Genomic DNA, 13,243 nt, shown 5'->3' with positions numbered 1-13,243 from the left:
GAGTTGCTGGTCTGCCGTTGCTTCCCCTCCGTGAAGTCCAAGATGCCTGGCTTGATGCCACAACCAGTGCCCTGATGTGCGACAATCTGATGCCATGAATGACTACATCGTTGCGACGTGGGTGGACGACGATGCCAGGTTCCCATCTCTACTGTGGAATCACCATGCTACACAGGGGCCGCGTACCAACAACAACCTCGAGGGATTCCACTCAAAAATTGGCAAGTCGCAACAGCACGTCCACCCAAACATCTTTCGATTCATTGAACTCATTCAGAAGTTTGAACTGTCAGAGAGAGTCAAACTTACCCAAATTAAATTTGCAGCACCACCACCACGCAGAAAAGCTGTGTACCGAGAAAAAGAACAACGTCTTGCACGACTGAAGGAACACCTTCGACGTCAGGAGAATACACCACTTCAGTACCTGGAGGCAGTTGGCCCGCTTATGATGATTAAGTGATTACAAGTGACGAACTGAACTCTAACCCGCTGATGATCTAGTGATTACAAGTGATTACTGAACTCTGAACTCTGATATTTACATACATTAAATACGTTTTAGCTCAATTTTTGTTTTTGTTTGTATGATAACACTCATGGCATGGGTGATCTCATTCTTGTTGGAGGGGACAGCCCATTAATCAGTGGTGCAACCAACCGTAACGAGTGTTGTTACAAGGGGTTCTGCGTGTGTGTGTGTGTGTGTGTGTGTGTGTGTGTGTGCGTGCGTGCCTGCGTGCGTGCGTGCGTGCGTGCGTGCGTGTGTCCAGTTGGATGGGTCTCAAAATCCGGGACTGATTATTGTACTAAATTGCGCAATAGGAGTCTATTCATACCTCTACCCCACCGTCTTCAACAAGGAATCTGGATCAGCTTCTTCCACAAGTGGTTAAATATGACTAGGGAGGTTATTCCTCACAATGTAATTGAAGGAGACCGTCTCATTAATCTATTGTTGCATATTATAAATATATCAGACATACAAGAAGCTTCCCCCTTTTCACATTTTGCTATAGAATGAAGTTAAATACTACGAAGAATGGCAACTGCCATTTTTCACAGCAAGATTACAGTGTGATGCGGGTGGGATCTCATTATTTTCAACGAAAGGTTTGTTAGAAATCTAATTGCAGAATATAAGCGTAACTGGTATTTTTCACAATAATATTACAATGTCAAACGGATGAATTGATGATGCATAGTGTTTGTTCATTAAATCTAATCAAAACGTTTCTCATTTTGACAGATATACCATCCTAACGGCAACGATCATGTCTGCAGAAGAGATTCAACAAACAATTCCAGCCAGAGTGAGACACTGGGCACAGATCCATCCAGACAAAGAAGCGTTTGTCTTCTACAATGACGAGGGAAGGCGTGCTCTCACCTGTAAGGATGTACACATCCTCTCCACAAAATTTGCTGCTCTTCTACAGCGTCGGGGGTTGAAACATGGAGATGTGGTCTGTAATACACTAACCAACTCACCCGAACGTCTTATCACTGATTTTGGCATCATGGCGGCTGGCTGTGTTGCTGCCAATGCCCAGGCACTGTTGGCGGATGGTACGGATCTGTTGCATGTAATCAACATGAGTTCATGTCGTCTGCTGATTGGCGACCAAACATTACCTGGAGGTGCTTGGGATCTTCTCAAACCTCATCTTGGAGAAATCCTGGACTCCAAGGTAAAATCAAGCAATGCTCCTAACCTGGAAATGGTGGAGTTTGTTGGTGTGAAGGGAGGGAGTAATTATCTGGAGATGTTGCTTCAGGAAGAGGATCAAGTACCAGTGAAGATACTACCAACAGACACGGCTTTGTACTGGGCAACTTCAGGCAGCACTGGCTTTTCAAAACTTGTACCAAAGACGCATGAGGCTATGATCCTGCACTCCAGCAGTTTTACAGAGATGTTTCAGATGCATCAGTTGAATACGACGGTGTACAGCGATCGGCCTTTAGGCTGGGCAGGTGGGTGGCCCTACGTATTCGTAGACATGGCTATTCCGCTTGTGATGTCCGACACGAGAGGTTTTATTAGAGATCAGTGTCAGCTGTCCTGGGAAGCACTAAGAAAGGAAAGGTGTACAGTTGCTGTGCTCACGATTGCCTTCATGAAAAAACTTGCTGAAAGAACAACTGTTCAAAACTCAGATGATGTGATTCAAAGATTGATGTGTATTTGCACAGGGCAACCTTTTGCCAAACATTGCTTTGAGTTTCTTGGTAAGATCTGCAACTCGGTTTCATCTGCATACGGACTGACCGAGGGCGGGTATGTATCAAGCTATATTTGTGAGAAGAAGGAAGACTTCGAGGACAATCTGGTTGGAATTAGTCGTCACATGGACGTAAAAGTCGTAGATGAACAGTATGAAGAGCTTATGCCAGGCAAGGACGGACAAGTTTTGCTTCGTGGAGAGTGTATGTTCAAGGGATATGTCAACAATCCCGAAGCTACAAAAGCAGCCTTTACAGATGACGGTTGGTTCAAAACAAATGATATTGGACATTTTGATGACCAAGGGCGTCTCTTTGTCGAGGGACGACAATCAGATGCCATTATGCATGGAGAGTACATCATATACCCATCCTGGGTGGAAAAGATGTTGAGAACATGTCCCTATGTTTCTGAAGTCATGGTTGTCCCTGTTCCTCACAGGGACTTGCATCATGAGGTCTGTGCCTGTATCATTCCCAAACCAAACATGGATGTCACCACCAAGATGGTCCAAGATTACTGCGATCCAATGTTCATTTCGGATTCTCTACATGAAATGTCGGCCAAACCATCCTACTACGTTCTGATAGATAAATTCCCTCTCAGGCCAACAGGGAAACCGGACAGGCGGGCATTATCAGAAATAGCTGCAAAAATGACGTCCAGAAGCCCCTAAAATTCCTGTCGAAATCAAACCATTGACCTGCAAGGGCATATAAAGCTCCACGTGTGACACCTCTACTAAAAGGAACGGTGACGAGATTTATGATATTTTGATGGATATGTCTCAGAAAAATGACCTCAAGAAAAACTTCCCGTTCAGCTGGCACCACTGTGCAGAAAAGGCAGAGAATACTATGCAGCAGGGGTGTAATATTTACACTTCTGATAGAGGCATTTAGGTTTAGATTTGAGCTGTACATTATTATTCATGTACAGTCACAATGAATCAAGGAATATATTCGGATTGCTCATCTGTGGATTTGGTAGAATGAATGATATATCATCACACCAGTACCACAAGAAGATATTTGGTTTGCAAAACTATCCCTCTAAGGTGAAACATGAATCTACCCAAAAAAACCTACCCTACATAAGTGTTTCATGTTTATTTTAACTGCAAATGGTGAAATGGCATTTAAGCAGAAGTTAATATTGGTGTCAAAAAGAGAAATGTAGTTAGAATTTTGTTTCTGTGCACATTGTTGCTATATATTGTCAGGATAGCCTTCTTTGCAACAGTCTTGTGTTACAATTTATATCCCTCATAGATTTTCCCAGTTACATTTTAAATATTGTATCAGTACAGAGTTTTGTTCTGCATATTGCATCATCAGTTACGTTGCTATTTTGATTACTTATTATCAGTGTGATGTTACCATATCTGATGTGTCTTGACATATCCCTAACATATATCATAACCCGGTGTTTATGGATGTGTATCAAATAGCGATGATATGAATCTACTAAAACAAACCCCTACCCTACATAAGTATTTCATGTATATTTCAACTGCAAATGGTGAAATGGCATTTAAGCAGAAGTTTATATTTATGTCAAAAAGAGAAATGTAGTTAGAATTTTGTTTCTGTGCACATTGTTACTAAATCTTGTCAGGATAGTCTTCTTTGCATTGGTCTTGTGTTACAAATTTATATCCCTCATAGATGTTTCCAATTATATTTTAAATATTATATCACTACAGCTATTTCGTCTGCATTTTTTATCATCAGTTATTTTGATTCCTTATTATCAGTGTGATGTTACAACATCTGATGCATCTTGAAATATTCTTAACATATTATAAACCAGTGTTTATACATAGTCTATGAAATAGTGATGATACCACGAAAGAATTTTCGGGTTACTGTTAATAAGGTCTTTGCTACGTTGGAAGACCTGGGAAGCTTTTCCCATCCATGTCACAAATATCAGCAAAGGCATGGGAATGCTTTCAACTTGAACAAGTCGATCAACCTGAGCAACTGTGTGTTACGTGCCTTTGAATTCCTTTGCCCAGTGTACTACCACTTCAGTCTGTGCTTCACCTCGACGGTTGGACGCATTGGACTGGTTCTCTCAACCGCACAGTCATGCCATCATGTTTCACCAGCAAAACTTTCATTTCCTTAGTGGTACTTTCGGGTTCCAACTACAGAAAACATCTTCAATGTTACAGATGGCAGCAGTTTGGGCATCGAGTCCAATCATCCAAACCTTGTGGGATGTGCTGTCAGTGTGGACAGGACGAGCACGTTGACAAATGTATGATAAAACCATTGTGCCAACTGTTGTGAAGACCATGTGGCCTCCTCTTGTCCACAGTGTAACATAAACTTTTGTCAAAAGAAACACGAAAGAGACTTAACCTGTACAGAAACAAGCAGTTAGTGATGGCAACTTCCTCAACATGGCTGCATCTCATTCTGCAGCTTGACACGCATTCTGTATGAGTGAGGCAGCATGTGATCCACAGCACTGTTTTATTTCACACCAGTTTTCAAGCTGCTAAAATCCGACTAAGTTTACAATTTATATTTTCTCCGCGATCTCCCTCTTTTCCTCCTGTGCTTCGGCAATCAGATATTCCAATCTTTACATTTTCATCTGAAATTGTTCTAATCTGGGTTGGTGCTGTTCCATAAAGGGACAGGTCTTGAAGATGTAATTTAAAATTATAACTGTCAGTTTCAACAAATGAATAAAATACATATTTACATCAAGCTACTGGAGCTGATTTACTTTAGATCTGCTATTCACGGCTTCAGATCTGTTAGAGAGGTTTCATGCCGTATGCGACGGGATGTGACAACAGGAACGCGTATTTCTGTTACGCAGTTCTCTCCCTTTATCATGCTCTCTCATCACATGTCATGATATTGTGGCCACACAAGCATTTATCCTGAGGTAAACCGGTAAAGACTTATCTCCCCTTATCAAAATTAATTTGGGTATACAGTTTTAATTGAATATAAGATAATGTTAACCCCCTGATAACATATTTTTTCATTGATAAATGTTAAATTAGTGTGAAACTACTCCATAAAAATTCATTTCAATAAAATACCGTGTTACTATCAACATTTTTTTCATTGATGAATCAATATACTTTTAATGCCTGCTTTTTCGGAAGTTAATTGATGTGTCAAATCCTACATACCGCTTTGAAAATTGAATTTCCTATTTTATTTCTAATTAAAAAAACAAATGTTTAATTATATAAAAAGATAATTTACTTTCAATATAACTTTTATCTACATATTACTTTTTACAGAGGGTGACACAAGGGAGCGCTAGTTGTCAAACAAATGCAGTGGTGACTTGCTATTTTTAATACATATTTAGATTCGGGACACGTTTTTCAACAAAATGGTCCCAAATTTAGCAATTTCTTTACATTTGATGTTTTGTATTCCAACCGCCTTAAACGAATTTACATACTCCATGATGACCAAGCCCTTCAAGCCCGAGAGCACATGATTCAACAGGTGCTTGTTCAATCTCCTCTATGAACAGAAGAAACCAAAGTCGGTTCCTACACGTAGAATTCTGGTTAAATCCTATATTCAGGATGCAAATCTAGACTGGCATATCAATTCCCCATTCCGCTGAGTTATTTCTACTACTCATCATTAGCGAGGCCAGAAAAAGACATCTTCCTTACCCGTTTTACAGAATCTTGCACAAATAACCTGTTTATGAAGTTTACAGTTTTAGAAATGCGGACGACTGTAAATTATATTACCACGAGTAGATGACAGCTCTTCACTGATTGTTCCCATGTCATCCTCACAGCATTCACAGCTTTCACAGCATTCACAGCATTCACAGTTTTCACAGTTTTCACAGCATTCACAGCATTCACAGTTTTCACAGTCTTCGTGTAGTATCGTTTCTAATTCTGTCTCTCATTCAGTCTAGCTTACATTCACATTTTTTCAGATATTTTAGAATTATACAATGATCTTTCAAATAGCCAATGTGAAGTCTTTTGTTGGTTGCCAAATATATTCGCACATTCGGCATGTTTAGTGACGAAATACAGAAACAATGCCACTTAATAGCATTTAATGGTTGGCAAACGTGATGTAAATTAACGATGTTCTTTTCTGTCCAGATCACACGAAAAGCCATATCACTCAGTCCTGACAGAAACAGTATAATAATTTATAATCTCTAAATCTGAAAGCTAATGTATTCCATGTTTCATATCAAAAATGTTTATCAGGAAACCCTGTTTGTTACAACTTAAAAAATGCTGTCCATGCAGCTGAAATAAAAAAATGACATCATAATATAATGAACGGCTAAGCAAACGCAACTTTCGAAAAAAAGAAATCTCATAACAGCAAGCGTTCATTTTTACGTCTTCTATTTAAAAACTTGACAAAGGCCAGAGCTGTGTTTCTTTGGCTGTTCAGTATATATTCTGCTCGTGCAAAACATCGCCAAATACATTAATGAATTGTCCAAGTAATGAATTCTATCACATTCAACCAGCTTCTTATTAAAAAATATCAATGTCGGCAACAGCTGACCTCATTTTGATTCGTGTATACCAATATTTAATGAAGTCAACAGCAAACTTCTCATTTCCACATCGATGAGAAATAAATCTTGTACGATTATGAGCATGTGTACCCTTATTTGTTTACCGACAAACTCTTCAATATTACAGCTGCGCGACTCCGCTCCTTATATAATTTGAGCCTGAACCAGACAATCCAGTGACTGACAACATCAGATAACAGAACATATGTATATACGTGAATATATGCAAAGGCCAGTCACCTGTTCATCTGACAAAAACAGGAAGTTGCACATTACAACATTTTGGTCACTGAAACATTAAGTTTGTCTAATGTCTACCCTTTTGGAAGCTTCTTATGGCAAACCACAATAAACATTTATCTTCCATATACACCTGCTGCTGTTGCACAGATACATGTTCATTGACCCATGTATGCATAGGGCAATAGATTGGCATCAGATTTGTAAGTTGGTTTAATGATTTCTATAAAATGATTTCTGATGAACTAAGCATTATAAATGATGAACGTATCCCTCCTCTACTGTTCCTCACCTATGAAAACCATGGATACAGGGTTATTTTACGGTTTTAGGTAGGTACATTCATGCACACACCTGGGGGAAGTGAAGGGCCTTGGGTAAGTATCTCTTGGGATGTCATCATGTAAATCATCACCTTCTTGCACAAACCACATTGTATGCCATTAAGTAGATTATTGGTTTCTAATTGCCATACTAGTAACTTACTGATCACACGTTCCATGGTTTTGCAAACGCAGCTGGAAAGTGAAATGTTTCCATAACATTTGAAGGATTGGTATCATCACGTCCAGGTTTAGGAATTGGAACAATGATAGCATAACGCCACGAAGAAGGAAATTCCACTGACGTCCAAATACTATCAACAATATTTAAAAGGGTTTCTAACCACAATCCTGTAATTGCTTCAGGAGTTGATACTATATGTTATCAGTTCCTGCAGCAGTATCTTGAGCATTTTAAGAGCTTTATGAAGTTCATGAATAGAAATCATTTCGTATAATCTTCCCCAGCAGAGGATGTAGGGATATGTTCATATAAATTTATATTCATTCGTATACCTGGGGATTATTGCCCTCTTATCTTGCCCGCCTATCGGCTGTTCCATGGTTAGTGTCCTAGCATTGAAGTGACATGGAATATGATCAAACTTGCACTGTGCGTTTGAATGAAAAAAATATACCTCTTTTAAAAAAAGTCACTTGAGCATAAACAGTAATCAACCAGACTTGATAAGTATCCTTTAGAAAGGCTCTCCACTGTATCTGATGAACATCAGTGGGGATGTGTTCAGTTCGTATCACAAGATCGGCTCATTGCCACACATGGCGTCAGGATTCTCTCGGAGTAATCGATAAACAGACTATGAAACACGTATATAAACACAAATATGCCATATAAAAATAGATGTTGTATTTACAAGATTGAAGACTGATAAAATGCAAATGATGAAAACCAATGTAGGAAACAGATGATGAAGAGAAATTAAGCAAATGTGTGTGCGTATTACTTTTTCACATATGCAATGACATGGGCTAGCTAGTTGTATATCCCTCTGGCTTACAGAATGAAACATACCTTCTTTTGTGAACGGTACATAATAAACTTGAGGACAACATGGACCCTCCCAAAATACATTCTGAGAATGCTATATACTAGTGATTTATTTGAATTACTGAGCTTGAGCATAACTGTTTCGGGGTGCAAGTTAAGAATATACTGTCTCGGGTCGCAAAATCATGATTATTCATAGGGTATGATTATTCATAGGGTTATATTAACCATGACCCAGTTTATGTTTGAGCATGTTTCACTCATGGGTACAATGTGTGAAGCTCATTTCTGGTGGGTATTTTTGTTGTATTGCTGGAATACTGCTAAAGGCGGTGTAAAACTTAACTCACTCAGTCACTGTCATGGTTGTGCATTACTTTCTAAATTACGTTGCTGTTATCCTTGATAACAAGCAGTTTGAGACGCGTGGGTAACAACTGGGCCAAGAGCATGGTATATGACGTCGCACACCTTTACACACCTGTGTGTAGACAGATGTTGACAGTGTGCTGCACGTTACCCGTACATTGGATATATGCGACTGTAGGAGGTGAGATTTAGAACGTTTATACCATGTAAATCTTCGTCATGAATGACCATAGGAACACAATGATCTTCTGTATCACATATCAGTGAAGTATCATTGTGAAGCCGACTTACTCAAAGTTTTTTTGCTTCACCAGCAAACAGCAACTGACTTCCGCCTTTACATGTTGGTAGTAAAAGTTTGGAAATATATTTAACGGATATCGACATATTTGAAGTTTACTTTGATTGAAATAGGTCTGTGAATGAAACTTCAAACCTTCATATTTTCAAACACACTCGCAGATGACCTGTGTAGTCTATTGATGTTAACCCGTTTAATCGTTATTCAAACACCCCATTTCGTGTACATTAGGCATGCATATTACAAGCTTTGACAAAGCATGCACTGTACTTTATCAGTACTGTCTGGTGTGTCTTTGTGAAACGTGTCATCTGTAGCATATGTGGGGCTGAGTAGGTTGAGGTCATGGATCACTTGTCAGGGGTCAGGTGTGAGTGTAAGCGCAGGTATGGTTTGGAGTGGAAAGAGGTCGTACGTCGACTGTTGTTAAATGAAACAGTCCCGCGATTTCTGGGTATGAAGGTATGGATACTGGATATTGGCGCTATGTATGTATGTGTATGGGTGTGGGTGTGGGTGTGGGTGTGGGTGTGTGTGTGTGTGTGTGGGGGGGGGGGGGGGGGGGATTAGTGAATCGTTTGTTTTTCAATGGAGCTTTTTACCATTGCGTCAACTCTAACTTGAATTTGCATTGCATGTCACCTCCAATAAAAGGCATAATGAGCGTATCGATTCATGCATGGTTAGAGCGATGGTGTTATTACCAGTAAGTGAGTGGGTTTAGCTTAAACGCTGCACTCAGCAATATTCCAGCTATATGGCGACGGTCTGTAAATAATCTACTCTAAACCAGACAATCCAATGATCAACAACGTGAGTTTCGATCTGCGTGATTGGGAACCGAAGATATGTGTCAACATGTCCACCCGATTCCGTTAGTCGCCTATTAAGACAAGCATAGTCGACTTTCACGGCAAACATGGGCTGCTGAAGGTCTATTCTACCTCGGACCTGCACGGGCCGCGTTATCATCAAGTGAGCTTATTATTAGCAATCATGATCCAAGTAGATAATATAACAGTTCTTCATACTTTCAGCCACATGCTTGCAAGATCCGGATTTCATATATGCAAACAGAAGCCCTGATATCAATGCAGATAGGAGAATACTTTTGATTGCAGTGAAAACAGTTTTCCTTGTTCACATTTTTCTGTGGAATGAAGGTAAAGACTTCGAAAACGCAGGGCATTTGATCACGTGGAAAATAGAATTGTCAACAATGTAGTTAAAGAATACAATGGCAACTGACATTTTCCATGGCAAGAATGCAGTTTGATGTGGATGAAATCTCATTACTTTCAACAAACTGTTTTTCATTTTGACAGATATATCATCCTAAAGGCAAAGATCATGTCTGCAGAAGAGATTCAACAAACAATTCCAGCCAAAGTGAGACACTGGGCACAGATCCATCCAGACAAAGAGGTGTTTATCTTCTACAATGATGAAGGAAGGCGTGCTCTCACCTGTAAAGATATACATATCCTCTCCTCAAAATTTGCTACTCTTCTACAGCGTCGGGGATTGAAACATGGAGATGTGGTCTGTAATACACTAACCAACTCACCCGAACGTCTTATCACTGATTTTGGCATCATGGCGGCTGGCTGTGTTGCTGCCAATGCCCAGGCACTGTTGGCGGATGGTACGGATCTGTTGCATGTAATCAACATGAGTTCATGTCGTCTGCTGATTGGCGACCAAACATTACCCGGAGGTGCTTCGGATCTTCTCAAACCTCATCTTGGAGAAATCCTGGACTCCAAGGTAAAATCAAGCAATGCTCCTAACCTGGAAATGGTGGAGTTTGTTGGTGTGAAGGGAGGGAGTAATTATCTGGAGATGCTGCTTCAGGAAGAGGATCAAGTACCAGTGAAGATACTACCAACAGACACAGCTTTGTATTGGGCAACTTCAGGCAGCACTGGCTTTTCAAAACTTGTACCAAAGACGCATATGATTATGACTCAGCTGGCTAGCCGTTTTATAAGGATACATCGAATGCGAAATGAAAATGAAATATTGTTCAGTGACCGACCTTTGGGCTGGGGAGGAGGATGGCCTTATGGATACATAGAGATGGCATTGCCACAGATATTGACAGACACAAGAGGTTCTGTTCGTGATCAGTTACACCATACTTGGGATATACTACAAAAACACAAATGCACTGTCGCTTTACTTACTGTAGCGTTCATGAGGGAACTTGTAGAAAGGCTACCGAATCTTGGAACTACATGTGACGTACCGGAAAGGTTGATGTGTATTGCTACGGGGCAACCATTCGCAAAACACTTCTGTGCGTTTGTTGGTAAGATCTGTCACTCGATGGTGTCTTCATACGGACTCACAGAGGTTGGATATGTATCAAATTGTATTTGTGAAAAGGAGGAAGACTTCGAAGACAATCTGGTTGGATGGTGTTCTGACGTGGAGGTTAAGGTAGTGGATGAAAAGAAGCGGGATGTTGCAGCAGGCAATGATGGGCATATATTGATTCGTGGAGATCTTGTGTGCAAGGGATATATCAACAATCCCGAAGCTACAAAAGCAGCCTTTACAGATGACGGTTGGTTCAAAACAAATGATATTGGACATTTTGATGACCAAGGACGTCTCTTTGTCGAGGGACGACAATCAGATGCCATTATGCATGGAGAGTACATCATATACCCATCCTGGGTGGAAAAGATGTTGAGAACATGTCCCTATGTTTCTGAAGTCATGGTTGTCCCTGTTCCTCACAGGGACTTGCATCATGAGGTCTGTGCCTGTATCATTCCCAAACCAAACATGGATGTCACCACCAAGATGGTCCAAGATTACTGCGATCCAATGTTCATTTCGGATTCTCTACATGAAATGTCGGCCAAACCATCCTACTACGTTCTGATAGATAAATTCCCTCTCAGGCCAACAGGGAAACCGGACAGGCGGGCAGTATCAGAAATAGCTGCAAACATTACCTCAACGAGCAACTAAATTCATCTCGACATCGCACCAGTGAGTTTCAAGGGCGTATGAATCCATTCGTCCTGAGGGATAGAGAATGTGATAACTCCACAAAATGAAAGGTGTTGGGATCCAAGCTGTAATCGATATTATTCTAGAAATATATAACCACTAAATTAATTTGAATATCGGTATCCACACTTAGGCAGTTATATGCTTTTCTATCACTTTGTTACGATAGGTCCCGTTCACGACGAGCATTGGTTCCTGATGACCAGTTCTAACCAGGATCTTCACAGGGGTTACATTCCATGGGGCGGATACGTTGATGAAGAACACTTGACGATGTATAAGCAGTTTTATAGCACACGGAAGGCCAAGGAAATTATGCTTCCTATGCAAGCGAATACAAAATCCAAATGCTCGCTTCGGAAATACGGTTTGTCTGTGGCCCGTTGTTGAAACGATTGACAACTCAAGAGGTTCACCTGGCAAAGGGCAAAGGGCAAAGGGCAAAGATCACTTGTCAAGGCCTCTCGTTTTGCTGCAATTATTGGGATCCATTGCAAGCTATCATGCTGGGGTATTGAGACCGTGTGTCAACATGCAACATCTAGGCTAAGCATGCAAAGAAACACTCAAGCTAATTAAAGCGTGACGGTTAGCCGACCGCCCTAGACAAGGTAAACCGGCGATTGTGACAGGGATCGTTGTCTTGCCCAGATTATGGAAGCGCGTTAAGGACAAATTCTTGAATCACAGCTGAAGGTTTTATCGACTTAGACGTGGGGGAATCTATTTAAGATAGTTTCAAATACGTACATAACATAATTTGGAAGAACGTATGCTTTGTCAAACGAACGACTTGGCGATAGCCTTTCTACAATAATTCTATTTTTTATTTAACCTTTAGGTTGACTGATAACAACCGATGCCTTGGACTTTCAACTCCAACGTCTTTAATGAGGTATTACCTAAACATCAATAAAAGTGACTCACAATGTCACAGTTACCACAAACCTGGTGGACATACCATTTAATATTTGACTGACTAAATATTTTCTGCTTGTCCGATTTCCAAACACACTCCTTAGCCAAATTTAGAGATAACAAAACCACGTAATATGATGATGCACACGGCTTTACCAACTACAAGCTAACAATGTTGAACACCAGCGCTTGTCACCATCCATTAGAACAGAGGATTAATATCTCCCTTTCACTGCACTCCTCCCTCGTAATAAACAGTGAACTGTGTCAGTATGTTAATG

General features: G+C 40.4%; 2 protein-coding genes across 7 annotated transcripts; both read left to right on the top strand.

The window, feature by feature from the left end:
• Window positions 1-1,274: 1,274 nt before the first annotated feature.
• On the top strand, window positions 1,275-2,903 carry LOC137294798 (long-chain-fatty-acid--CoA ligase FadD13-like). Its single transcript, XM_067825914.1, has one exon. The coding sequence runs from the start codon at window positions 1,275-1,277 to the stop codon at window positions 2,901-2,903; it is 1,629 nt and encodes a 542-aa protein (XP_067682015.1).
• A 5,667-nt stretch (window positions 2,904-8,570) lies between these two features.
• On the top strand, window positions 8,571-13,228 carry LOC137294131 (long-chain-fatty-acid--CoA ligase FadD13-like). Of its 6 annotated transcripts, none has more exons than XM_067825108.1 (3): window positions 8,571-8,900; window positions 10,346-12,023; window positions 12,214-12,991. In XM_067825108.1, exon 2 carries the CDS (start codon window positions 10,371-10,373, stop codon window positions 12,000-12,002), a length of 1,632 nt encoding a protein of 543 aa, XP_067681209.1. In that variant the 5' UTR covers window positions 8,571-8,900; window positions 10,346-10,370; the 3' UTR covers window positions 12,003-12,023; window positions 12,214-12,991. The 6 variants fall into 6 exon arrangements, with proteins under 6 accessions (XP_067681209.1, XP_067681205.1, XP_067681208.1 ...); XM_067825107.1 differs by having other exon boundaries at window positions 8,582-8,641; window positions 12,214-12,992; XM_067825109.1 differs by lacking the exon at window positions 8,571-8,900 and adding an exon at window positions 9,393-9,482.
• The last annotated feature ends 15 nt before the right edge of the window (window positions 13,229-13,243 follow it).

The sequence above is a fragment of the Haliotis asinina genome, chromosome 8 (genome assembly GCF_037392515.1).
Source record: "Haliotis asinina isolate JCU_RB_2024 chromosome 8, JCU_Hal_asi_v2, whole genome shotgun sequence".
NCBI lineage: Eukaryota > Metazoa > Mollusca > Gastropoda > Lepetellida > Haliotidae > Haliotis > Haliotis asinina.
The sequence above is the reverse complement of the archived record's forward strand: the minus strand, read 5'-3'. Positions and strand labels throughout refer to the sequence as shown.